Source organism: Desmodus rotundus, chromosome 5, assembly GCF_022682495.2.
Source record: "Desmodus rotundus isolate HL8 chromosome 5, HLdesRot8A.1, whole genome shotgun sequence".
NCBI lineage: Eukaryota > Metazoa > Chordata > Mammalia > Chiroptera > Phyllostomidae > Desmodus > Desmodus rotundus.
Window position 1 is genome coordinate 115,247,615 of NC_071391.1, and position 27,867 is coordinate 115,275,481.

The 27,867-nt window shown below is 44.2% G+C and overlaps 1 protein-coding gene across 3 annotated transcripts; it reads right to left on the minus strand.

The window, feature by feature from the left end:
• Positions 1 to 28: 28 nt before the first annotated feature.
• On the minus strand, positions 29 to 27,840 carry LOC128780937 (uncharacterized). Of its 3 annotated transcripts, none has more exons than XR_008426877.1 (3): positions 7,857 to 8,117; positions 3,021 to 3,123; positions 29 to 1,109 (listed from the first exon to the last, which is right to left on the minus strand). XR_008426877.1 is itself a non-coding variant. In XM_053924595.1 (3 exons), the coding sequence occupies exons 1-3, from the start codon at positions 27,558 to 27,560 to the stop codon at positions 887 to 889; spliced, it is 924 nt and encodes a 307-aa protein (XP_053780570.1). In that variant the 5' UTR covers positions 27,561 to 27,840; the 3' UTR covers positions 29 to 886. The 3 variants fall into 3 exon arrangements, 1 of the variants encoding a protein (XP_053780570.1); XM_053924595.1 differs by lacking the exon at positions 7,857 to 8,117 and adding an exon at positions 26,963 to 27,840; XR_011651234.1 differs by lacking the exons at positions 29 to 1,109; positions 3,021 to 3,123; positions 7,857 to 8,117 and adding exons at positions 17,120 to 17,797; positions 26,963 to 27,840.
• Between the last annotated feature and the right edge of the window lie 27 nt (positions 27,841 to 27,867).

Genomic DNA, 27,867 nt, shown 5'->3' on the forward strand with positions numbered 1-27,867 from the left:
CTCAGGGGGGAGGCCTGAGCTGCGCTTCTTTATCTAGAATCTGCCAGTGAAGAGACCACAGCATGGGGTGACCACAGCTAGTAGGTGAGCAGCCTCAGAAGAGAAACCTTGGGGAAGGTCATGGTTAAGAGGCTACAAGGGGCAGAGGATCCCATCCAGGAGGTGGCTGAGAAGGAAGGGTCAGAGTGTGTATGTCTGTGAGAGACTCCGAGGGCATGGCCTTGAGGGAGCTGGCTGGTACCCATCCTTTGCTGAGAGCTGACTGTCCCCCACCGGAGTGCCAAACTGCGTTTCCTGTTGCCTGGTTCCCTCACGTCTGACTCTCTCCCCCATATGCAACATGGCTTTTCTTCCTTATCCAGGAAGCACTGGAGCCCTGCACCATCTGCTGACGGAGCCAGCAGGGCTATTACAAGATGCTGTTGGGACTGCCACCCCCTACACCCAGCACTACAGTACAGCATTGATGGAGCAAACAAGGCCAGCTTGTTTGTGTTTTGCATTTCTTCAGAAATGAGCTGGCAGTTCTGCAATAACATTGAGGAATTACACTTTACTGCTTCGCCAAAATATTCCCATACGGTCATAAAAGTGTTGTCCAGAGCGTATAGTCTTTCCCCTCCAATTGCACACCCCCCACCCCCAAGACAGGCTGCAAGGCAAGCTCTCGGGTATCATAAAGAGTTGCAGATTCTAGAATGTGAGTCTGAAGGTCAGGGCAGACCAGAGTGGCTCGGCCAAGGGACTTTGAAAGGAGAGTCTTCGCGATGTGGTACAACAACAGAATGTGCTCTGCAGGGCGCAGGGCCTCGGCTGCTTTGCTCACTGCCATAGCCCCAGCGTCTGGTAGGCTCATGGTGGATCCTCAGCTCAGGCTCAGGGTGGCTTAGGAGGTGAGACTTTGTCCACACTGGGATTGGTAAACGACCGACCAGTGATGTTCACCTAACGCGGGACTCCCCTTGGATGCGGGGAGAGCAGGAGTGAGATGCTTGCAGCAGTCATCTTTTCTTCCCCTGCGTGGGGAGGCCAGTGGGCAGCGGCCAGGCCTACTGCAGTGTGTCCTGGGCCTCACGCTGCTTACTCCAGCAGGGTCCGCTTCACTGGTTCTGAAAAATGCACAGCAATGACTGGGGTGACTGTTGCATTACGACAATACAAACACTGACTAGCATTTATCAAGCGCCTGCTGTGGATCCGGGTCTATGCTAAGTGCTTTATATACATTATGCCAACTAACTCTTGCAACGACTCTATGAGGTAGGTGCTATTTATCTCACTGTTTTAAAACAGAAAAATAAAATTTTAAATGATGAAGTCGTTTTGCCCAAGTCCTCACAGCTAGAATGTAGTGTTGGGGTGTTTGAACCTGGACTCTCTGGAAATAGAGCCCATTCACTGAAGCCCTTCATTTTACTCCAGTCTCGTGGTGAAATTTTTTGTCCACTCATTGCTATGTGTAGCTTATGAATTATTGGACAAGAGAGGGGGTGAGAATGATGTGGATGATTAGGAAGCCCCCAGGGCAGCTGCTGTCAGGCTCTGGGGATTAGATTACAACTTTGGCTTTGGAGAGAAAAATAAGTGAGTTTAATGGGAAATGCGGAGGAGCCTGGGTGCCCAGGATCACCATTGGCGCATGAGCTACGCGTGTCTCCCAGGCTGAATTTAGCTTTCACCACTTGCAGGTCTACAAAGAGCAGGGACTCACAGGCTGGGCTTCTTTGTCAATCAGCAAATTAAGCACAAGAACCTGTGACTCATAGCCTTTGGGATTGGCAGGGCCCTCAGAGTAATCCAATTTCACTCTTTGATTTCACAGACGAGAAGCCTGAGGCCCAAAGGGCAGAGCAAGGATGTTGGCAGATTAAAGATGGCTGCAAATTCTTTGCTACGTCTCCCGTTGGGACTGAGAGCAACATCTCTCCCCCTGAATCTGGGCAGGCTCAGCAGCTACTTAGCTAGTAGAGAGCTGCCAGTGTGACACTGTTTTAGTTTCTGGGCTCAGGACTTAAGAGACTGGCAGCATCCACTTTCTGCTCTGTGAACATGGACTCTGGGCCCAGATGCTGTGCTGCGAGGAAGCCCAAGTAGCCCCATAAAGACACATGTGCAGAGGAATTGGGGTTCCTTGTCAATAGTCCCTGCTGACAGTCAGCATTTCGTTGCCTACTTGGAAACAGATCTTCCCAGTCCAGTCAAGTGTCCCTCACTGGAAACACGTGGAACAAGAACAACCATCTACAGGGCCCAGCCCAGACTGTAGATTTATGAGTAAATGAAATGCTTTTTGCTATGTTAAGCCACTAACTTTTGGGATGGTTTGCCATGCAGCAGTAGATAATGAGAACAAGGAACAAGTAGTAGGTGCTGTGGCCCTCGGCCAGGGTTTATTTCACTCTCATGCGTTGGTCTCAGGGGCTCCCTGTGGGTTGCCCAGGCCATTCAGCAGTCTCAGTGGTCTGTGAGGTTGGACAGGCTGTGTTACCAGCTGCATCACCTTTCATGAAGTCTGCTGAACTGAATGTCTTCAGCAAAAGTCACCAAACCTAATAATTATGCAAAGTCCTGGAGGCTGAGGGTAAGTATACAGATTCTTGAAGCCCATTTCAGCCATTATTGAATGAGAGTCCTTAGGAATGAGACCCCGACATTTCTAGTTTTTGAAGCTTCCCAGGTGATCCTGGTGATCAGCCAGCTTCGGACACCACTGGCCATAAATTGTGAGCGTGGGGGACCTGTCCCAGTGCCACCTACATGCATGGGTTGTCTCCGCTGGATATTACTAAAACTTTTCTACTTATGTTAAGATTCCTGGGCAGGATGGACTATTTCTATTCCCTGAGTAAACCAACCTGAGGCTCCATAAATATTTATGGTTCTCTCCTCATCTTGGCACATAATAGAATTAATTTCCTGGCCCCTGTGACTGAGTGGGACCATATGAATTACTCTAATCAATGAGCAGAAGCGATGTGCGTTACTTCCAGGTCACAGCATTTTATTCTCTAGAATCTTACCCTCTCTTTCCATCTGCATGGTGAGTGGCAATGTTCCAGATGGTGAGTGTTCTAACATCATGGGCTCCTGAGTGAAAATGATGTACAGGGCCTCCTTGCTGACCTACAACAGACATAGGATATTAGCAAGAAAGGAATTTTTTATTGTTTGAAGCCACTGAAATTGGACGGATGTTTGTTACTGCAGATAATCTAGCCTAAGCTGATGATATAGCCGGTGACATAGGCTTACTACTATAAAGCCTCCTCTCTTTTCTGTTTCTACTGGGAAGGAGCATGCCCTCTAACCAATTTGAATCTTTATGTTTTTCCACTTTGAAGACTTAGTATTCACAAGTTCTATCCCCATTCTTTTTTTTAACCTCACTCAAGGACATGAGACAGAGGGGAAGGGAGGGAGAGAGAGAGGGAGAGAAACATTGATGTGAGAGAGAAACATCAGTCGGTTGCCTCTTGCATGTGCCTGGACCAGGAATTGAACCTAGCTATGTGCCCTGACTGGGAATTGAACTCGTGACCTTCTGGTTTATGGGACAATGATCCAGCCAATGGAGCCACACCTGCCAAGGCTATTCCCATTCTTGCAGGAAAGAACACTCTGCCCTCTCCCACCCATTACTGGTCAGGGACCTGTAAGTATTCTCAGAACAGCCAGTAAGTGTTGAGAACATGATGTTATCAGTTGAAAGACAATGGTTTGTTTCCCTATCACATGGGACTCTGATAATCATGCATAGTGGAGCATAAAGCATGTTAAAGAAAATCCTACTTAAGTGTATAAAAAACTTCGTGAAATAGTATCTTCTAAAGACTATCTTCAAGCATGTTTGCAATTTTTTTGAAAGCCAGTGGTGAAATGAGTGTGGATGTTCTACACTCAGCAAACGTGAGCTCTGTGTTAAGACTTTATCTTCAGAGATCATTTTTTCTCTCATTTGGCAGTAGAGAAGTTGAGAGCCCTGGTATTCAAAGAAAGAAAGTGCTGTGTTGTCTCCCGAGCCAGCATGTGGTGCTCTAGCTATGCAGCCATGACTTGTCATTAATTATTATTCTTTTCCTTAAGACGACAACATAAATTGAGTTGCTGCTTTCTTTTATCTTGTTGGCAAAATAGTCACCAGTGCTATAAGAATTTTTATTTATTTATGTGAGAGACAGAGAAACATGGATCTGCTGCTCCACCCACGTATGCGTTCCCAGCAGACTTGCACGTGCCCGCCCTGGAGGCCACACCCACAGCCACAGGTGCATCGGGACGGTGCCCCACCTGAGTGGGCTACCAATGCCTTGGGGTGTTCTGGGTGTGGGTTTTCTTTATCACCTAACAAGTAATTAACTATCTCTCTACTTAATCTATTATTTGAATTTGTTTTCCAAATTTAGACACTGTAACCTTTTATTCAAAAAATATGTGTATATATTCCATTAATAATAATTAAATGTTGCAAATAATGCTGAAATCTCTCCTTGCCACCTCCCGTTTCCCATTCCCCTTCCAGGGGTAAATTGCTGTTATCAGTTAGATGTGCACACACTTTCTATTTTATGCACATATTTCCATGCATTATGTACCTGTAAAATTATATAATATTTTTATTTTAACTTTTTTACAGATATGGAATCTATTGTATGTACTGTCTACAAATTGTTTTCTTCACTTAATAATATATCTTACAGAGTTTTCCATGTGAGTATTGTATAAATACAGAAACCTTATTGTTTTCTATAATGTGGATGTGTCATAGTTTATTTAATAATTTCCCTATTTGAGAACATTAAAATTATTTCCAAGGTTTAGTGGTACAAACAGCCACAAGTGGCCATAAATAATTTGGCCACAAGTGTTATCACATACATAACTTTGTACACATATGTCAATGTTTCTCTTGAGCTGATACAGAAAATGGAATGGCCTTGTCAAGGGGTTGAGAACTCTCATTTAATAGATTCTCCTCAGTCTCCTTCCAAGTGGCTGGATCATGACCTAAGAGCAGCCATTTCTCTTTATTTTTGCCATTATTTTATATTAAGAAATCTTTATCTCAAAGATGGAAACAATATGTCATTTGCATTTCTCCAATTAATAGTGAGATTAAACAGTTTTTATATTTTTATTTCTATAAATTACTTCTTTAGAATCGTTCCTTATTTCCTATCGGATTGTATGTATTTTTTCTTACTGATTTACTGGAGTTCTTTATATATTCTTCATACTTGTCCTTTATCTGTCATATTTATTGCAATTAATTATGTCTTTTTAAACTTTGTGGGGGGGGTTTCTGGTTGCCTCATTACCTCTCTTTTCCATGGGTCAGGTTCTTCTATTTCCTGAGTTTGATGCTTCTTTTTAGTAGTGTCAGCTTTCCTCAAATGTTTAATGATTTGTGACTGCGAGTGATTCTTTGTATTTGTTTTTCTCTGTCAACTGCTCATCATGCATTCCCTGCCTGCACGCCGGCATAGGACAGGGTGGGAGGTGGGAGAGAGGCATCTCATGCTGCTGTGTCTGTGTGCTGGTGTGCACAGTGAGCCCAGGGAGAGCACATGGCTGCTGGGTATGTTACTCCGATCTTTAGGCTCCTAGGCAGGAGAGTTCCTCCAATTTGCAGGAGGTGGTGGTTGCCTAAGGCAAGAGTCCCCTTCTCTTCCCAAGCACACACGCTCATGGCTCATCTCTGGGCTCACAGAGAGTGTGGTTTGCTGCCAGGTCCAAGTGGATCCATCCAAGTAGGAGATGGGAAGGCAGAAAGAGACAAGACTCCACACAGCTGGTACCTCTTAGTGTGGAACCTTATATAAAAACCCTGTTAGCGAGTCTGAGGACCCTCCTTTCTACTCTCCTGTGCCCTCTCTTCACGTCACCTTTTGTAGCTGCCCTCTGCTGTGCATGTTTCGGTTGTGGTATACTTTTTCATTCCAAGTCTATCTGTATTCCACGTTTGAGTGATTTTTTTCTTGATTTCTGGTGCACTACAGGTACATCTTGATTTCTAGAACAGATCACCCTCTCTAAGAATTTGGAATGAAGGGAGAGGTTGCCCTGTGAGATCTGTCAGCCGTCTTGAGTCAGGTCAGAAGTCATCCTTCCTGGTGTGTATTCATTCTGGTACTTCTGGAATATTAGATGCTTCTCTTGAGCAATAGAGAAAAGAGGTAGATTAGAGGGGTTGCTCAATTAATGTAAATATTCTCATCTAGCTATAGTTGTGCTATACACACACACACACACACACATATATATATATATATATACATATATATATATATATAAGAGGATAAATAAAAGGAAGGAACCCAGACAGCATTAAAAAAATCCATCTTCAAATTTATCTATGACAGTTTTGTCTACTGGAATTTCCCCAAAGGCCTTATCCTGACTTATGAGCTGCATGTTTCAATTGTGTTTGAATATAATTTACATATTCATATCCTAGTCAGTTTTCAAGTTGCAACATGACTATAAGAAAGCCCTTACTCAGTGATATGTCCTCTGAGAACAAAACTGTCCTCTAACAAACTGGGCTGAATGAAGCGAAACAAACCGGCCATAAATCTCACAGAACAGCCTTGGCTTGTGGCTTGTGGCTTGTGGCTCAGGGCAATATTTTTATAAGTCACTCATGCCTGTGACAAATACGTGCCCTTGCAACTTCTCCTTGAGTAGGCCTTGCCGCAGGTGGGCAGGAAAAATTCTGCTCATGGACCATGGGCCTTGGCAAGCACCCCAATTTCTCTCTATTACTCCCACCCACCCATGAGAATGGGAAAAGGTAAAGAAGATAAACTCTGTATTCAGTGAATTTCCATGTTATTTGATCCTGGGTTGATACCCCCTGGGTTTGACTCCTCCCCACTAATATACACAATACCTTGGGTAAATTTAGTCCACATGTCACAGATGGGCCACTATAATTGAAAGGAGAACTGGCATCTACATTTACGCTCACAGAGAAGGCGGGTGACCCCAGCTTCCATTCATCTTATATCAGGAAAGTTTCTCTATGAAGGCTTTCCCACACGCTAAGGAAGAGAGAATGCGACAGGCTCAGTTTTCTTCAGGACTACACCTCGGAAGATACTTGGACGAGGTGAACCAGAGAATTAAAGTTTCTTTTATTTAGTGTCATCTGAAGAGGTTCACTGAATTTTTGTTCTCAGATCAAGAACTTTGGGATAAAAATACACCCTGAGAGATCCCATTTATCAGGCTCTCAGTGGCTCAGAGAATTTTACAGGCTTGGCGAAGTGACAAAGCATTTGAAAGTGCAGGGAGAAAAGTCGAGGGCCTCTGATGGATTGAAGGAAGTGAGGCATTCATATTAAAACTGGATGTATTTTCCTTTATCAAACTGCCCCGAGTTCAGCGGGAATACACATTTGTGGAAATTGTCAATATTTCATGGAAATGAATTCAAAGTATGAAAAGAGAGCTCCAAATTATTTTGGTGCATACAAATCATTCCTTAAGATTCTGTAGCTGCTGTTGGAATGGAAAGTTTAGGCATGTTCAAAACAACAGAATATCACCTCTAACAGTGAGACTGCTGGGATTAAAATTATGTTGTGTCCCCTGGGAAGAAGCTGTGTTTCTGAAGTTTAGAGACAGGCATATGCAGTGTAGACTAAACTATGAATACAGTCCATAGGTTCAATAACAACTAAACCTGTTGATGTCAGTTCTCCGATAACAAGGCAAAAATTGAAGTGGACCCAGTAACAGGCATGTAAATGTTTTATAGAAGCAACACTTATTAAAATGTTTCCTGACTTCCTCTGGTATTAGAGATGAACAGCCTGTATTTCTGGCTTGCATACAAGACTACCGGTAAAGCTTACCCAGAGTCCACGCACACGCTCAGTTCACCAGGGGGAAGACCAAATGCCCAGCTAGAAGGCTGCCTGTGGAGGGTCAGTCATTCCTGTCTGGTGCCTGCAGCAGTCACTCTTCCTAAATGCTTGAGGGTGGTGGCGCACGTCGGGCACAGGTGCGGGTGCCACTGGTGGCTTTTCCTTCGGTCAAGGAGACGATGCTTTCCTTCATCTTCATGCGTGAGAGTCTGTTCTCGTCGGTGTTCTGTAAGAACCCTCGTGGAAAGGAAAGGCCTGGCTCAGCCGAGCCCAGGCGCTGGGTGACACAATGCAGCCCTGTCTGCTTTGCGTTTGGTGTTTTGCCTGTGGCATTTCAAGTCCCTGAGTTGGTTTTCTCCGGGCTGTATTTGACAGTTGCATGAAGCATTTTGGGTAATGAGACTTAAATCTTTGTTCTGGATAAATGCCATCCTTAAATATATGTTTTTCAGCTTGGACTGTTGCCACACTTATTTTACGAACATTTGTCTGCACTAAGACGTAATTTTGGTTTTTTGTCCAAGGTCTGTGACAGATTCTAATCCCTCCCCCTCTGGCTTTGTTTTTCATCTTTACATACAGGACACTCACAGCAGTTGAAATATCTCTGGCACACTCTTTAGGCTTGATGGCTTTCTTGCCTCTAAGCCATTTGTGACTGCTTGGAAGCACGTAGACAGTTGGGGTTTTTTTCCCCTCAGCTCTAATGGATTAAGCCATAGTTCATGTTCTTTAAAAAAAAATCCTTATGAGTTACTTTATGCTGTGCAATCTTCAGAATTTTATTCTCAGTACTTTAACTTTCTACAGTCAGGCAAAGCCTGGGGGAGAGAAGAGAGAGATTGACCTCTAAACTGTTTACATAATGAAATGAGCACAAATCTTTTTATAGGTTTCTTTGATTATGAAAGCAATACATAAATACCTACAAGATAAACCTAGAAAATAGAGAAAAAGATAACCACAACCCAATAGCCAGTGAAAATGTGTATTAGTTTTGAGTTTTTTCCTAATCTGTTTTTCTATTTGCTTAAATTGCACAATTGCTTAATAGCAGCTAGGGTTACAACCCCGAGTTGTATCCAGCTTTTAAATTTCATATTACATCATAAACAGTTCCTCATGTTAATATCGACTTCATAAACATTTGTAATTGCTTTAAGACATTAAATCATACAGCTGCAGCATAATTTAACGACTTCTATATCGTTGAACACTTTTTTCCAAATTTCATGGGTGTGCGTGATGATGTAATGATTATCTTTGTACATATGGCTTTTCACAATTATTTTCCTAGGTTGGTAGTTTACTGCCTAGAATCCGACTCAAGACTTCAGAAGAAGTCTTACCAACATAAAGTTCAAATATTTAAAGAGGAAAACCAGGGGAATCTGAATAAACATTTACATAAGCACGGTACACGTAACAAAACTAAGAAAATTGATGTAGGTGCCATAATTGACTCAAGGATAGACTTTTTCCAAATTTCTCCAGTGTTTCACTGATACCTATTTTCTGTTCCAGGTGCGATGAAGAATGCGATATTGCATTTAAGATTAGACTTTTAGAACACAGTGACAGTCGTGTGCTCAGAAAGGGGGCTGAGCTGTGTGTTCTGGGTCGTGGCATAGCTAACGATGTCTCCCTCTTCTCCCGACTCATAAGTGGCAGCCTCGCTTCAGGTGGGATTCTCGAGTCACCATTTTCCTCCTTTAAATATCGGACTGTAATTATCATGTTTCTTATACATTTCTTTTTCTTCAGTCTGAGATTCATTCTGAATCCCTTGAGGTTTTCCTCTGCGACCTGGTTCCCATGTGATCGGGGTTCTTGTGTGATGGTATCTGGCAAGGCCTCAGCACTCTGACTGCAGGCAGCCGGTCAGAGCCGCACTGATGTTCTGCTGACCAGACTGGGGTCCACGCTCAGGAGGCTTCACCCTCACAAAGTGCGTTAGAATTTCCACTACCTCCACCTTCAGCTCCTGGCTGGGATAGAGTCATTAATAGTTGTTTCGGAATGATTCTTCTAACTTAGGTTATTAAGTGATAAACTAAGGAATTCAGTCTGAGGTTCAGTAAATTTGCAAGGTCCTATGTCTCTTAAAGGGTGGAGCAGGCCTCCCAGGTTTGAAGGCCAAACCTTGGCCTAGTTCCAAAACTCATGTGAATGCTGCCTTTCATTCACACTTTCATTTCTTTCATAGGCACTAATATGTTCTAGACTTCATCTGATTGGCATAATCTCTAGGATCCACATTGTTCCCTGTTTGGAAAATTTGGATGTTATTTTATCAATCTCTACTCTGATTTTTTGGGGGAATTACTGACTACTTAGTTGATCATATTCAGCTAACTGGCATGGCATGGATTTGGGCCTGGAGAATTAACTCCACTTAATTGGAACCAGTTTACCTGCCAGCACAATTGGAATTAGAATTTAGGATAGAAAGAGTTTGAGAGCCATCCAGATTAGGTAATGAAATCCCGTGGGGCTCAGCATTTTCTGAAACAAACAAACAAACCAACCTTCCTCCTCTGCTTATTGATCCCAACCATGAGAGGAATCTGCAGGGTGAATACACGCTCTATTTCAGAGTTAGTGTGGCTGCAAGTTTTAGGAACCACTTGGCTCTCTCCTAAATGCAACCCTAGTCAGGTTTTCCTCAGTTCTGCCCTTGGGCTGACCAGACCTTGGTCAACGTATGAGGGAGGTAGGCTCTTGGAACAAGAAGACTCCTTTGAGGCAGCTGTAACGTTGACAGGCTGGTGGCATTCAGCATGGCTCTGGCAGCATATGGAGCCCTCTGGCCAGTCTGGGCCACCAACTCCATCATGGCTGTTTTCTCTTAGAACTGGGCGTCAAGGTGAGCCCGGCCCCTGCATTTGGTGCTGTTCTCTCAGACTGTTGGTGAGTGTTAAAACAGAAAATCATTAAACCATTTGGATGGATTCACATGCTCTGATAGGGCAATGGCTCTGTGATTTATTTTAATTGTTGCAAAAATACAGAAGAAGTATAGACATCAATAAACATCAATGTACCCAACTCCAGAAATAAATAAATGCCAGCATTTTATCATGTTTGCTTTAGTTCCTCTTTAAGGAAATAAACATCACAATAAAGCTGAATTCTACTTTGCTCACTCCTCCAATTCCATGTACCTCCTTCCCTCCCCAGAAGCAAGAACTATCATGCATCGGTCATGTAAAAGCATAAATACATACATACTCACAAATACTCCATAACTGATATTGTAGAATTTACATGAGTGGTAACATATGAAACATAATGTTATGCGACTTTTCCCACTCAACATTGTTGTTAACATGTATTTTTGTTGATATATAAAAAATGCAGTGCAGTCATTTAAATTGCATCATTATATTATATCATATGTATATACCAATGCTTACTGATCTGTTTTCCTTCTGATGGAAATTTGGGACAGCTTCAGTATTTTGTGACTACAGACAGAGCTCCCTTCTAGAGCATAAGTTCAGAATTTCATCCGAGGTATGAACCTAGAGCGGGGACTGCTGCGTTGTCAGTTTCCAGGTTGCAATTATTATGAAACAGGATTCCAAAGTGCTTGAACTAAACTACTCTTATATTTGCAGCATTTGACAATTCCCGTTTTCCTTTATCCTGGCTAATAGGAATATGTCAGACTTTCCGGTTTTGTCATATAGACAAATGTTAAATGAAAGTTCAGTGTTGTTTTCTGTTTATTTTCCCGTCACTAGCATTTTCGTATAATAATTACCCATTATGTTCTGCTTCTGGGAGTATAAAAAAGGAATTTTTATCCTCTCAGTAAAATGGCCTTTATTGTAGTGAAGCTTTACATTTAGTCAAATTAATCAAGCCTTTAATTTCTGCTCTTTTTATCTTGCTTAGGAGTTCCCCTTCCCTTTCCAAGGTTATATAGATGCTGTTTATTTTTTTCAAAAAATCTGGAATTTATTTTTGAATGGTGTGAGGTAGAGATCCGGTGATAGTTTTCAGCCATGAAAACTTCCGTATGGAAATTACATTGTCTCAGTTCCACTTATTGAATAGTCTTTCCCCCAGTGATTTACAATGCCTCATCTACTTTATCCCAAGGACTCATACTTGAGTCTATTTCTGGGCTTTTTATTCTATTCCATTGATCTATTTGTCCATGTCTGGGCTGTTACTATCTTATCTTACTTGCTATATTACTTTATAGTAAGTCTATATAGGTTGTAGGTAAGTTCTTTGATTTAAAATCATCTTAGCTACTTCTTGACCTTTTGTTCTTCTTATTAGAATTGCATATAATTTAGAGGTTAATTTGATAAGAATATTGTACCAAAATATCTTTCATTTCTTCCTTCAAAATCACCCTTTTAAAAGAAATAAACATTATAATAAACTTGAATTTTTCTTTTCTTTCTTACTCTCTTACTCTGCAAGGTTGACTTTACTAAACTACCTTTCTGGACCTTAGTTTCCTGATCTATAATATGATAATATCGATTATCATTATAGAATTGTTATAAGTAATGAACAGATCTAGCACATAGTAAATCTATATAATAGACTATTAAGTAAATAAATACACTATCCACAGAGTTAAGAGACAAAATAATATACCATAAAGAAGGACAAGAAATTGTGAAACAAAACAATTTAAATGTGAATCCTGAATGGAAAAAATTTGTCATACAAAAACAAGAGGAATCAGAAATTTTGGAAAAATGTTAGTATAGTCTCTGAAATTTAAAATACAAATCAATACATAGGATAAAGTCCAGGCTGGGAACTCTGTAATTGATGAATTAGGGTATAGAATGGTAGAAATTGCATAGAAAGCTATATTTATACAGTTAAAGAGATAAAAAATATGAATGAAATGACAAGGAAGTCAGGCAAATTTTCCAAAAGAAATTAAATAAGAAATAAAGAAATATGAAGTAAACGAAATGGCATATGGCAGAAAATCAATAGTAGAGGCAATAATAACAGAATGTCAGAACTATAGAAAAATGTGAATTTTAAGATGATAAGACCATACAAGGTGCTGAGCAGGATGGAATCAACTCACAACTAGACATGTTAATGGGGACTCTAGAACATGAATGATAAAGAGAAATTATTGAAAGTTAATGGGAAAGTAATAACAACTAGATTGGCAAAAGGCATTTCATTAATAATGAAATGCCAAAAGACAAAATAATATGTTCAAAGTTATAAAGAAATATCACGTCAACCTGGAATTCTATATCCAAATAAACTATGGTACAAGAGGGAAAAAAATAAAGATATTTTCAGAAGCATAAAAAAGACAAACTCTACCTTTTATAAGCCACTGAAGAAAGAGTTATTAAAGAATATATCTTAGCAAGAAGAGAAATACATTCAGAATGTAAGAAAAGGCAAAGATAGCAATATATACTGGTCAATCTAATGAAATAATTTGGGGGGGGTTAAAAAGATAAAATTAATACAAGGAAGTTGTGGATTTCAGTGAGGAGATAACACAGGCTCAGGCCTCTACTTCAGGATGAGGACGGGTGACAAGAGCCGAGGAGAGAGTTCCGACAAGCCATAGCCCGAGGCTTTCAGTAACCTTTCACCTGGCCAGCCCAGCTCTGGTCTATTGTCAGGCACAGAGGGCTTTTGAGTCCTATCATCCTCCAGGAGTTGAAATCCCTTGTCTTAACAAGCTCAGGCTGCTGTATTAAAATACCATAGACTGGGTACCTGAAACAACATACATTTTTCCCCCTCACAGTTCTGGAGGCTGGGAAGTCCAAGATCAAGGGGCCTGCACATTTAGCTCTTGGGGAGGGCTGGCTTCCTGGCTCACAAAAGGCTGTCCTGTCATGGTGTGCTTACGTGAGTTCTTTCTGTGCTCCTGGAGAGGGTGAGCTCTGGTGTTCCTTCCTCTTCTTGTAAGAACACTAATCCCACTATGGGGACTCCAACCTCATGGCCTCATCTAAATCTAGTTACCTCCCAAACGTTCTACCTCCTAATATCATATGGGGGATCAGAACTCCAACATACGAATTTTGTGGGGACACAAACATTCAGTCCATGACATTCCTGAAGAAGTAGGGTTCTAACCCTCTCTGCCCATTTCTCGATCCATAGGTTCATGGCTTCAGCCTCCGTTCATTACTATCTCATTCATGGAAATGTTTATCTTGTTTGTGAGCATGTCTTACTTAAAATTTTTTTTTAAAACTGTTTATTATCATCTTTGGAGCATAAGGATAAATTTTGAGCCAAAATACATACTATTTTGCATGTTTCATTGACTGAAAACCCCTCAAAGCCTGGGAGGGATTATCTGTTGTCAGCTCAGCATGACCACCAGCTGCTTCCACAGACTCCCTACATCATTAAGGAGAGGCCAAGAGTAACATTTCCCAGAATCTCCTTCTCTCTATGATCCTAAATTAGTGTCAGTCAGTGAGAGGAATTTGCATATTGGAAGGTGGATAGATAGGAGGAACCCCACTCGCTGGAAGCAGATTTGAGGTTCTCAGTGGCTTCAGGCTACTCTAGTGAATGACCCTCTCTGGTGCTGTGGGCAGCTGAGATAGCCAGCGGTAGCCTTTAGAGAAGCTCTCACTTCAGAGTTGCTGGCTGAGATGGATGTTTGAAATTTCTCAAAGTTTTCTGATATTTGGAGCAGCTTTCAAGTAAGCTCTTCAGAACCTCTTATGATGGTGATGCAAGCTGAGATCATCACAAATGGCCTCCTTGACCTTTGCTTCAAGACCTGCGAACAGATAGAAGCCTCAAATATCCTTTTTTAAAGTCTTTAATACTTGGAGTAGATTGAGGAATGTGGTACCCAGCCTTCAAGATGCCCCCCCATCCCCATGATTACTTTCTCCTGGTATTCATGACTTTGTGGAGTCCCTTCCCAGAACAGAGTCAGGATGGCCCTGTGTAGTCCACAGAGTAAGATGGAAGGGACAGTGTGTGATTTCTGAGGCTAGATCATAAAAGGCATTGTGGCTTCTGCCATGGTCTTTTGAAAGAAGTGCTCTGTCTGCGGAAAGCCAGTTTTCAAGACATGAGGCTATTCAAACAGTGCCCTGGAGGGGCCTACCTACCTGATGAGGAACTGAGGCCTCCCACCAACAACAAGCACCAACTTGCCAGCAGTGTGAGTGAGCTGCCTTGGAGAGGACCCTCCAGTTCCAGGAAAGTCTTCAGATGGCTTAAACTCCCGTCAACTTCCTGAGAAACCCCAAGCTAGAACTTCCCAGCTGAGACACTTCTAAATTCCTGGCCCATAGAAACCATGTCAGATAATAAATGATTGTTGTTGTTATACGCCACTAAGTTTTGGGGGGAGGGGAAGTGTGGTTATGCAGGAATAGGTGACACAATAGCTTCTATTTTCCTACCAAACCCCCCATTAAAAACTTTTCATTCTTATTCTTCCCAAATTGTCTCATGTTCTATACAGTCACTGAACAAAGGGAGTTAGACATATTGACATTTTCTTGCCTGGAATTATTTGACAAGCCCAGGCAGCTTGTGTTTTTCAAACTGGTTGCCAATTTCCAGCTGGAAGAGTTGTTTATATCTCCCAAGATTATTTATCAGAATGCTTATTCTGATAAAAGCATTGCTCATTCTCTTTGCAGAAAGACGATGACAAGTTTGAGAGCGGTCAGAATGTAAGTAATTGAATCCCCTCTCTACTGTTTCCTGGTTGTTTTATCTTGAGCCAATTTCTAAAACTTTTTAAATTTTAGTTTTCTTGACTATTAAACGTGGTAGTACCTACCACACAGGTTCATAAACAGGTTAAAAATTTTAAATATGTTAAAAACTTACAACACAGGCCTGGCACATGGTTATCATTTATTAATTCTTTCCATGGTGATGATGATGGTGGTGGTGACGGTGATGATGATGACAAAGTGTAGACTTTGGTGTTTGGCCTTCAAGGCCTCCCACAAGGTCCTTCCTGTTTCAATTAGCTGTTGTTGTATAACATATCGCTCCCAAAACTTGATTCCACTTTATTATCTCTCACAATTCTGTAGGTTGACCGGGATCAGTTGGGGAGATCTTCTGCTCCATGTGGTATCGACTGCAGTCACCTGGGGGCTTGACTGGGTTGGACTACGCAAGATGGCCCCTCACATGGTGCCCTTAACTCTGCCTGTTGGCTGGGAGCTCAGCTGGGACTTTGACCAAAGAGCCCACACGTGCCTTCTCCATGTGGCTTGGGCTTCTCACAACATGGCAGCTGGATTCAAAGAGGCAAAGTCTCAAGAGCAAAGTTCCAAGAAGCAGGAAGTAAAAGCTACTGGTTTTCTTAAAGGCTAGGTCCAAAAACTGGCACAGTATTATTTCTGCTATGTTCTATTTGTTAACTAGTCATGGAACCAGCCCCGATTCAAGAATAGAAGTAAAGTCGTCTTCTTCATAGGAATAGTGACAAAGAATTTGCCACCATCTTTAATCTACTGCATTCCCCAATTTCCTTTCCAAATATTTCCCAAATTATCTCTAAGAGTATCCTATGAAGCAAGGCAAGTCTATTAGCTTCTCTAAATCATGCCTGGTTGTTCCTTGTGTCTCTGTCCAGAGCAAGCCTAATCCTTCCCGTAAAACTTTCCCTCCCTAACCGCTAGGACGGACGGCAGTTTGCTTTATGATAACACATGTCCCAGTTGCTTGACGCTTTCCAGGCTTGATTATTTTATATGCAGTTTCCCACTGAGAGGGTTTAATATGTCTTAGCTTTCCGCATGAGCCTAGTACAGGTCTTACCATTAGTCTGTGCTTAGTAACTATTTTCTGATTTGAATAATACATGTATACTGGGGGGGGGGTCAGTGGTGGAAGGGATTGGCATTTACTGAACACAGAGTCAAGCAAAATGCTAAGTTTACAGGCACCATTTCGCTATTTCATGACCACCCTGTAAGTATGCTCAGATGCAGATACTGAGTACTTCACCTTCCTGACTCCACAAAAGTGGAAGAACCAAAACTAAATGCAGATCTGTCTGATGCCAAGGCCTTTATCATTCATTGGTACTGGCCTGCCTGAAACTCCCTTGAAATGAAGCTACCTGGGAAAAGAGGGGAAATCTGTGTAACTGTTTCTAGAGCATTTGAACCATAAACACCCCGTGGAGGGGGCATGCTCACTTCAGCCTCGCTGCGAGCAGGCATTTACCACCGCCTGGGGCCAGAGCTAAACATTAACCCGCTCGAGCCCTGCTTTTTCTTTCCTTTCCAACTCCCAAGGCTCCCGGTGGTTTTGGTCACAGACCCTCTCCATTATTGTTTCATCTTAAACAGCTTCTGGGCATCATGATGACATGTTTGGAAACACTGTGGCATATTTGTGGTGATTAAACTTTACTAAAACGTCTAGATCCTCTCCCCCTCCACAGGCCTCGTGGCTCCAGCATTGCCCGGGAGCCCTACTTATGCCTCGTTTGAGGAATCTCAAGAGTGCTCCTGGCTCCATCTCCCCAGCCTCCGAGGGGAGCAAAATTGCTAGCCAGGCATTTCCAGAGGGTTTCAAGGGGATCAAAGAGAGAAAAGCAAACAGGGAGGAAAAATGTGCTGTTTATTCTTGGAACAAAGTTACATGGGCAGTTTCCTCCTCTCCAGTAATACTTGTTTTCCTGAAAGGATTACACACGCGTTTGCTTCCTCCCCTACGATTTAACCACCTCAACTCATGACCTGCAACTTCTATCTCCTGCTCCTTCCAACCAGGCTTTCGGTTTTCTCACAGGCTGGGCAAGAATTAAAGAGATTAAAATCATCTATGAGAGAAAGTGGGTTAGGGCAGCTCCTGCGAATGCCCGTGTCAGCAATCCGAGTCAGCAGCTCCAATAAACTCAGCCACGTGAATGCGTTCCTGGGTCACAGACGGGAGGCAGGGTCCGTGAGATTCCAGGCCTCTCTCTGGGGAAGGAAGGAGAAGGCTAAGACTGAGTGAGGTGGGCTGCAAGGAGGGGGTGTCTCTCTTTGGGAGGGCAATTTCATGCATATTTTTTTCATAGACATTTCAGCTTTCATTAAATAATTGAACAAATTCATTGAAGGTTATGGGACAGAATAATTTACTGAGATATTTTCTTGTGTCGTGTTTTCTTTGTTGTAGGTGCCCTTCTCTCCTCTGGCTCAGAAAGTAGTAAGACCCTGGCATACCCTTGTCTTTGCGGGGTTTTTGTTGTTGTAGGGCTGAAAACAGACTTTCTAGTACAAGACATACTTATTCTTCCTGCTTTTGTTTTAGCTGCCTACACTCCTTGAGGGGAAAGGTGCTGCGCTATGCTGGGGCAGGGAGGGTGCACAGCCTGACTGAAGGCTGAGTCCTGAAAAGGAAAGAAAGAGCAGGATCACTGGGGGCGTCCATGGGATATGAACACCTGGACCCACAACACCCACAACCCGGGCAGGTGTGGGGTGAGGTAGAAATGACTAAGCGTTAAGAGCTATGGCCTTGAAAAAACCCTGTGGGGGAAAAGTAAATCCCAAGGCCCAGGCCTCAGAAGAAACCGCCTCCTGGTTGCACGCAGGCTTGGACAGTGAGCCTGGAGAAGGTGCCAGTGTAGACACTGCCCGGAGGGCCCTTTTTGCATGCTCTGTATGGCACAACTCACCAGGGGCCTCCCCATGAAGCAGGGAGGAGGCATTCCCAATAGTGACTGAGATTAAATTTTCAGGGGGACAGTGGAGAGCTCAGGGCAAGTTAAATTCAATTTAGAGAAATAAAAGAAATGTGAGGTTCCTTGCATCCTAATCAGATAGTAGCACGTACAAGGTTCTTGGCACTGGACCAAACTTGAAACAGATGAACAAGCACCTATTACCTCACGGGACACGGATCCAGGTGAGGGGACACGGATCCAGGTGAGGTGACACGGTGCAGAGCTCAAAGTGAATACATGTCACAGATGCTGGGCACCCAGGAGGGAGCACTGTCTCTGGCTGGGGGCAGGGAAGACTTCCCAGAATTGCTCACTTTCGTTCTGAGCCTTAGAAGATGAGCTGGAATTCTTCAGGGGAGGAGGGGGGTGGAGTTGAGAACATTCTGTACAGAGGTACAGAAGCATGAAATAGCCTGGTATGTTTGGAAGACCATGAAGAGGTGGATACTCAAAGAGTAAGACAGGTTGTTACCGGATGGGTGGGAGTGGCAGGCAGGGGCCCACCATGAGGGCTGTGCATCCCATACAAAGGAGTCTAGACTTTATCCTGTAAGAGAGTGGCTGACCCCTGAAAAATTTTAGCGATGTGAACAGATGTGTTTGTTATGAAGCCAACCCATTTAAGGAAGTTCACAGAGCAGAAGCGATCCCAGTGGTGGGAGGGATCTGTGAAATGGGGAGGTGCGCAAGTGAAGACGAGAGAGCTTGGGAAAAGGGAAGAGGCCAACAAGGAAACACACTGCCGGAGGTCACCAACACGAGGTCAGCAACGAAACACTGCCAGAGGTCACCGACATGAGCTCGGGGCAGCCACTGGATTTCGAAATTTGGAGGCTATCTGCGACTTGAATGAGGGCAGTTTCTGTGGTGTGTTGGGAACAGAAACCAGACCGTTACGGAGCAGGCTGGGGCCGTGCATGTGGCCCAACAACTAACGCTGGAAGGAGCAGGTCTTTATTTACAGCATTCCAACCTCCGGAGAAGGTTGGAATATATATACACTTTTTATATATATACACCCTTTTTCCCTATACATACACACCTCAGCTCGAGCCCTCCTTTCCCATGAGACCCAGCACTCCCCAGGCTCCCCACCAGGCTACTAGCCACAAACATCCCCCAAGGTTTCCCATTTTCTTATCTGTGCAGGATCTGTGTTGCCACGAACATCTGTATAATAGTCCAGAACGGCATGGGCCGTATTACTCTGGATCATGAGAAACTCAGGAAAGGCACAGGTCTGAATAGTCCAGGTAAAATCCAGGTGCAGCCGGTCGGGATCTTTCAAGGAAGGCCTTCACAGGTCCGGAGTCAGGCAGAGCAGGCACGATCACAGCAGCAGCGTCTCTTTTCTCACTAGTCCAGGCTGCATGGCCGCCTTTCTCACTATACACTACGTAGCTTCCTGCTTACTTCTCCCTTCTCACTGCTCTCTTTCAAACTGCATGGCCAAGAGCCCTTCTCCTTCCCAAGCCGCAGGACCAAGAGAAAGAATGGCTGCTGGGTTTGAGTTTAAATCCCCGTGCCTCCTCTGTAATCCCGTTTCTGACTGCTTCCACAATGGGCTACCTCTGCCTGTCCTACATATCATCTGCCTTTCTCTGGCTGCCACTGTTTGTCCCAGCAGGCGTGGCCCCATGACACAGAGCAAACCACCACCAAGCTCTCGAGCAGGCACTGTAACTGGGGAACTGACTCCCGGCTTAACGCGTGTGCTGTGATCTCCAGGGCTGAATCACAAACCAGGATACATTCAGAAAGGCCCGGCCCATCTCCCTGGCAGCACAGCTCTGTAAGATAACTATGCAGCTAGCTAAATTGCTATAGACATGCAAATTAACTCTCAATGGCCGTCCTCAACCTCCCAGGTTTAAGTTTTTCTTTCTGAACCTCCCTCTACCTCCATATCACGACTACAGTAGGTTGAGGACTGAATGGAGATTAAGAAATTGATGTTAATAAATATACCCATTTGTCTGAGGTTTGGTTATGAAAAGAAATAAAGATGGGAAAATATTTATCAATGGGTATACAACGTGGAAGATTTCTTTAATAGTAACTTATTAATGTGCGTTAAAAGATGGGCCAGATTTTGACGTGTTCAAGGTTGAGGGGAGGGAGGCGGTGGGAAGCTCAAAGACAAGGACGAGGAAGTTGAGCAAGGAAGAAGGTCCAGTAAGCAGGAGCTTGAGGCACAGAGAATACCCCCAGATCTGACGAAACTTCCCATGTGCCCCGGGGGCAGGGAGGTTTGAGGCCACACATCTGTGTGGCAGCTCTATCACCTGCACATCTCATTACAGTAGTCCCCCCTTATCCTTGGGGGATATATTTCAAGACCCCCCAGTGGATGTCTGAAACCTCATATAGTACCTAACCCTATATATACACTTTTTTCTATACATACACACCTATGATAAAGTTTAATTTATAAATTAGGCACAGTACAAGATTAACGACAACTAATAATAATATAATAAAACAGTTATCACAATATACTGTAATGAAAGCTGTGTGAAGTCTCTCTCTCAAAGTATCTCACTGCACTGCGCTCACCTTTTCACTTATGGGAAGGCCTCTGGGGTTTCTCTCTCGCATAATTGAATTGTCGCGTCACTACTCTTGCGCTTTGGGGCTATTACTAAGTAAAATAAGGGTTACTTGTACACAAGCACTGGGATATCGAGACAGTCATTCTGAAAGCTTCGACGGCTACTCAGTGGTTAACGGGCAGGTGAGCATATACAGCCTGGATTCGCTGGGCAAAGTGGTGATTCACATCCTGGGTGGGAAGTAGTGGGACTGAGAAAAATTTCATCATGCTACTCGGTAAAGCCCACAGTTTAAAACTTACAAATTGTTTACTTCTGGAATTTTCCATTTAATATTTTGGCCACGGGTTGGCCATGGATAACTGAAACCATGAAGTAAAATCACAGATAAGGGAAGACTACTGTACAAGTAAGCCCTATGCTTCTGAAAAGTATAGTAAACCATTAAAAATAAATCAAAAGCATTGTATTATAAATACATTAATCATACAACCTAATTTAAAAGATTCCTAGTGTGGACCTTTTGGCGAAGCAAATTAATCAGAATTTTATTTATCCCAGTGCCTCCTCTGTAATCCCATTTCCTGTTGGGACCATAAACTTAGACTCCTTGTTCTCACTGCCCCATCCCCACCCACTCCCGGAAAAAAAAAACAAAGTAGATCCCAATTCCCAGCAACCTGGTCCAGACACAGGCAGCTGATTGGTTGCTGGTGGCAGGTACCAGTTTAGGAATGGAAATCCCTCCAGTTTGGGCACTGGGGTAATGAACAGATTGCCATTCATTCGGTTTGATTAGATCTAACACACCTGTTCTATAAGGACACCGTGTTCCAGAACTTGCTACTGTGAAATTTATCACTTAGAGAACTGATTAAGTGAATGCTCGGCGGAGCGTTCAGAAGTTCCACAACCATCTGTTCTAGTTAGTGCCCACCCTTCAAGGAAATGGAGAGTTTGGCATGTATTGTTTTCTGTTCTGTTTGCCCATTTATCTTTCAGAACAAATCACTCTATGAATTTCTCAAGCTCAGAGCCTTCACAGTTGCAGAAAAGAAGTCTGAGGAGTTTGGGAGGGGTGCAGGCAGCCTTGTAAGGGAGCCCCGAAAGAGGGCTCAGTTACGCTGTTAGTTGAGCTACCTTAATTCAAAGTTTATACTTTATTTTGAACTCTAGTACTAGTTTCTCATTCCTTTAAAAATGTGACTTAAGAGTTTGCTACATAGGAAGTATAATTTTTAATAGGTCATGGATGTCTCAATTTTATGAGAATCTTTGGTATTTTCAATATAAAAATAGACATTTACCTAATACGCAGCTATTTAGGGTCATATGTGGTGGTAGGGGTCTCACTTGCATTTTCTTAAAGATCAACTATTAGCAATTTCACTGGGCATGTTTTATAGTTGCACAGCCTCATTTTTTATGCTTGAAACCTCTCGTTTTTACAGTGGCTTCCTGTTGGTTGTAACAGAGTATTTTGTGTGGATGATTTATTAAAGTGCTGTTCATGCTTATTTAACCTTGTTGGCCAAGATGAAAAAGTAGAGGTGTCAGCCTGGGCATGAAACTCTCCCTATGGAAAATGAAGGGAAAAAAAGAAGCACAATTTACACTCAGCTATGTTTATACTTGAACTGGGGAATATGTTTTGATTTAAAACCTGTCATTAATTAGAGGTAACTTAGTATTGGGCAGCAGCAACAGGCTAGAGAAATATTTTGATTTCTACTCATCAGCCTGAGCAAGATAAAGTGGTTTAGCCACAAGTATTTAAAACTCTAGTCTTCAGACTAGGGGCCATGAGGAAATAATTCAATGAGAGATAAGCTTCCAAGTCACAATAGGTTGAAGACATGCTTAATGGATGCTTGTTCCTCATTATCTCATCCCTTCTGGGCACAGGACATTTTAAGAAGGGTGGGGAAGGTGATTAGAACATTGGGGGGACCAGTTGTGTGCTTATTTTCCCTGGGCTGCTGCTTCTGTTAAAATTTCATTGCAGCCACTGACTGGTGCTCCTATCATCCCCTCCTCTGCAGGTAGACCGTCGCTCCCTGAGAAGAAAGAGAAGGCCTGGTGAACATGGGTTTTTTGATTTCCTTGTCTACATCTGGAAACTAGAACTTCAGAAGGTGCATAACCATCAACGTTGATTTATTTGGTGATTAAAGGCATCTATGAGACCTTGTAAAAAGCTGCTGAAAGGTTGGACTGTACATGTGAGGCACTACATTCTTCAACCTTTGGTGTCCAGGAGCTGCCAGTGGCTAATACTATCAAATGACTAGTTTCATTTCAGCAGGCTCTTATGAAACGAATGAATTTAAATGCCACCTAGTTAATGGTATCCATGGACCTTAACAGAAATCCCATTACTTGGCTGGGGAATGTTAATGGCAAAAGTGAGACAGTGGGTTAAAAAAAGAAGCAAGCAAGCAAGCGAGAGAAAAAGAAATTGTCCTGCTTCCCCACACTAATATTTTAAACAAGTACAGATCTTCTTTTCAGGTTTACTTTTGCTAAGAAGAATAAATATGAAATGACTATAAGGTAAAACGTTTTTTAAAAGTCTCAGCCTACTGATTTTCCTAAAGTGCCATCATTAATGGTGACACATTGGTGCCTCTGTCCACACATCCATTAGCCTCTCATTGGGCCATGAGGCAATTTCCTTTGTCTTTCATTACTCGGTTTACATGACCGCCTTGCCCTGATGCTCCTGGAGAGCATTTACTGCTTCTGGAATTCATAAGCCCTGCATGTTGGAAGGCTTCTCGTAAATAGTGATGCCATAGCAGAAGGGCAAGGATTCTGGTTTCAATCATTTGTCCTTTCTGGGGATGGATCAAGATTTCCTATCCTTGACCATGTGGGGATGACCTCACTCACGCAAGGCTGAGATAAGTCCAAGAACTTTTGTCAGCTTGGCATTGTCTTAACATGCTTTGGACAGGGAACGATTTTGATAATATTCTTTTCCTGATGAGTTTTGGAGATCATTACTAGACTGAGCTCCTTGCTGTTTTGTAAGCTTATCTGTTAGGACCTAGGCTTTGTCTCTGCATTTCCTATAGACGTGGTTCTCAAACCTGACTGCTGTTTTAATTACCTGCAGAGGTTTTCTTTATTTTTTATTTTATTAAAAAAATATTTTTTTAAAAGTCCCACTCAGAGATTCTGATTCAGTGGGTCTGATCTGGAGCCCAACTTGTTATTTCAAAACACTCCCCCAGTGAGATAGCTTCTGAGGGCGTAGGACCCTGGAATAGTCATTCCAAAACCCGTCCTTCAAGGTTGATCTCTATGCAAGGATGCATGCTCTTGACCTGGAAGACCCCCCAGTGGGACTCTCTGGCCACCTGTGTCCCCCTGTATAAGAGGCAGAGGCTACTGTAGATGGCAGCTCACTTCCTTCCATATTTGGGATTCCTGAAACCAGTGCAGGGGTTCAACAGTATCTTCATCAGGACAAAATGAGGCGATGCTAAGCAAAGTATTCAGCACGATGCCAGGTATGTACCAAGCAGTCAGTGAATGTTAGTTCTTAATAGTAGTAGTTTTAAATCCAAAGCTTGGGTCATGGGTCAGAATGCTTCCAAATGTCCTTTCTCTGGCTCAGAGGGCAAATGCATAGGCTCTGGATTAGGGCCAGTCCACGGAAAGTCTATGCCACCTACTGGCACCTGTGCCCTATTTGTTTATTCATTCATTTAATACATGTCTATTGGGCACCAATTATGTGTGTAGCCCTAGGCACACAGTCCTTTGATCTCTGCCGTGTGTGCACGGCTGTGTAGCACAGTGCTACACCAGGAGAGCCCTCTTCTCAACACGACCACTTCCTCTGCCTGCTGGTGCATCTGGGGAGTTAGAGGAGCTCTGAGGACGGCACTTTGCATCCCGGGGGGTAGCGTGTAAAGTTAGTCAGGTGCGTATTTTACAGATAAGGAAACCGAGGCCTTAAAGAGAAGTACTGGTTCAAATGCAGATAATAATTTAGTGGCCATGTGAGTCTAGAATCTGCTTCCCTGATTAGGCAATGCCCTTTCCAGCTGACAGTTGCCTCTATTAGGGCTACAACTTTTCATCCATGAACAGGTGGTCTTTTTCTTTCTGCATTTCAAGGTTAAATGAAGTAGCCCTTGAATAAGTCTAGAACAGTGGTTCTCCACTGGGACTATATTAGGTCATCTGGAAAGCATTTCCAAAATATTGATGGTGTAGACCAACCCAGACCAATTAAATAAGCATTTGTGGGGGTGGAGCAGGGGTCTCCTAGTGGTCGTTAAAGCTCTCCAGGTGTTTCTAATTTAGTCATTCTAATATACAGTCAATGGTGTAAAGAACAGTGCTTCCCAAATGCTAATGAACATTTGAATCCTCTGGGGATTTGTGCAAATGCAGATTCTGATTCAGTAAAACAAGTGGAGCTGGAAAGTCCCCATATCTAACAAGCTCCCAATGGATGTTAACATTACAGACCCAGGACCGCACTTGGAGTGGCAGCTCCAGAGATGCTCTGCGATTCTGGTCATCCACTGCCACTAGGAGCCTCTGGATTCTTGGTCACTAGGTCTTATCAATTCTATCCCACTGCTCCCTGCTGTTTCTGTCCTCTCTCCACAGGCTCGTTTAACATTCTCTTCCCTGTTTGCCCACCTTCACCCCCCATCCTGGCCGTGTTCTCTGCTAGACTGCCTGCTCATGGGGCTTTCTCATACAGCTTGCTTCTGCCCATGCTGTTTTCAGTCCGCAGAAAGTTCTTCCAGGCCTTGACTATCTCTTAAGAAACCACCGAATCCCTGGACCTCCTCTCTGCCAGCTCCTAGACAATGACGATAGCCTAGGAGCAATATGCCCTTCTGCTTAGTTTCTGCCCACCTCAGAGTTTATTAGGCTCTCAATAATTATGGAATTAGCAAACAAAACCCCAACTCTGAATAAGCAAGGCCAAACAAAAATCTCAGCTGCTCTTCTTCCAATCAAAATGAATGCTACTTCGAGATTATGCATCAGGCTTTAAACTCCCCACTGAGGGGGGGGGGGGAAGTTGATCAAATTTACGGTAACAAAGTAAGTACTTATTTCCTGTCTGGGTCGAGTGGTTTAATTCAGGCTCCAAGCAGGCAGCGGGACAGAAATGAGAGGATGGATGCTGGCAAGAGCTGAGAGGGCTGCTTTTAAATGTGGGCTCGTCCCAGCAGGGGGAAAGACCGGAGCATGGGGACTGGGTGGGCATGGCCCATGGGGAGCCTTCCGGGGCCCCGGAGATGGTCGGAAGCGCGGGGGGTGGGGGGCAGGCAGGAGGCTGGGAGCGTGAACTAACTCTGCGAGGAGGGAGGCGCCGCACGCTGCAACTGTTCAGGTTTCGCGTCTTCTGAGCGCCCACATGGGCCGCTGGCTTGGGAAAGGGGGCGGGGGAGAGGGAGGGCAGGTCCGGAGCAGAGGGGGCGGAGGAGTGGGGAGACCGAAGGAAATGAGACAACCTTTTCCTCTCACTGACTCGGGCTCCTCCAGCGTCTGCGGGGCTCTGCGCGATCGCCCGTGAGCGCCGAGGCGGGGACCCCGCTCTCCGCGCAGTCCCCGGTGACTCCTCCACTGGGATTTCTTTCCGAGGCGCCAGCTCCGGCCCAAGCCCCGGGTACCGATTTGTCCAGTTCTCACCTCGGTGACCCGCTCCAGGTCCCCCAGCTCGGCCCTGCGCCCCCAGCGCGTAGCCCCCGGAAGTGCGTGCGGGCGGCCCTGGCGAAGGTAAGTGGTGCCCGAGAGCGCGCCCCGGGTGCTGGGGCGCCCGGCATCCCCAGCCCACTCTGGCTTCCCAGGAGCGCCCTCTCTGCGACAACACCAAGAGCCCTTCTCACCTGAAGCCGCAGCTTTGTTCCCGACCCCCTGCCCAGGTGTTGTACGCTGAGTCCCCCTGAGAACTCTGCTTCCCAGCGCTTGCTTTTTGCCTTCTCTTTCTTCCACTTTCCTGTTGCTTCCCCCGCCCCCTGCCTTTTTTTTTTTCTTTTCCTTCTCTGATCCAACAACTCTCAGTTCCCTGCCTTTGCAGCCTGGCTTGGGGTGGTGGGTGCTTTCCAGATCTCCGCGTCTCTCTGCTCCTCTGCCTTCGGGGAACCCCTTGCCTGCCGGCTGCGGACCTGCCTGAAATTTCCGTAGCTCACGTTGAACTCGTTTACCTGGCTTCTTTCGGAGGCACCTAGCTCGCCGCGCGCTTTTGGCGACTTCCAGAACCCCGAAATCACTTCGGATTGAGGAGTTAAAAAGGCTGTTGGCGCCCCCTAAAGCCCCAGGGGATCGCTCTGCTGGTGGAGAGGTGCAGTCAGCTCCTTGCCGCTCCGTTTCCCAAAGATTGGGGGTGGGGGGCGGTTGTGTGTGGAGAGGAGTACTGGATAAGAGAAGATCACGGGACATGGAGGTAGTAAGGAGGGTTTCTAAGGCAAGGGGGACCAACCACATCGTGCTAGCTTGCCATTTTGCTTTTATTAACTCCTTGAGTTCTCACATCAAGTCTTTGAGTAGAAACTTTTATTCCTATATTTGCAAACAGGCAAAGTGAGACGCATAGAGGTTAACTAGGAGCCCGGGGCCACCCAGCTGGGAAGGGGGCCAGCCAGGATTTGGGTACCAGCTGATTTGTAGGACACCCACGCCCAGCCCTACAGAGAGCTCCTCTGTTCAGTCTGAGCAGGAACCTACCACGTCCCGCTGGCATATAGCACTCGGGGATCAGGTTTTTTCCCTTTTGAGTGAATGCATTTTTATT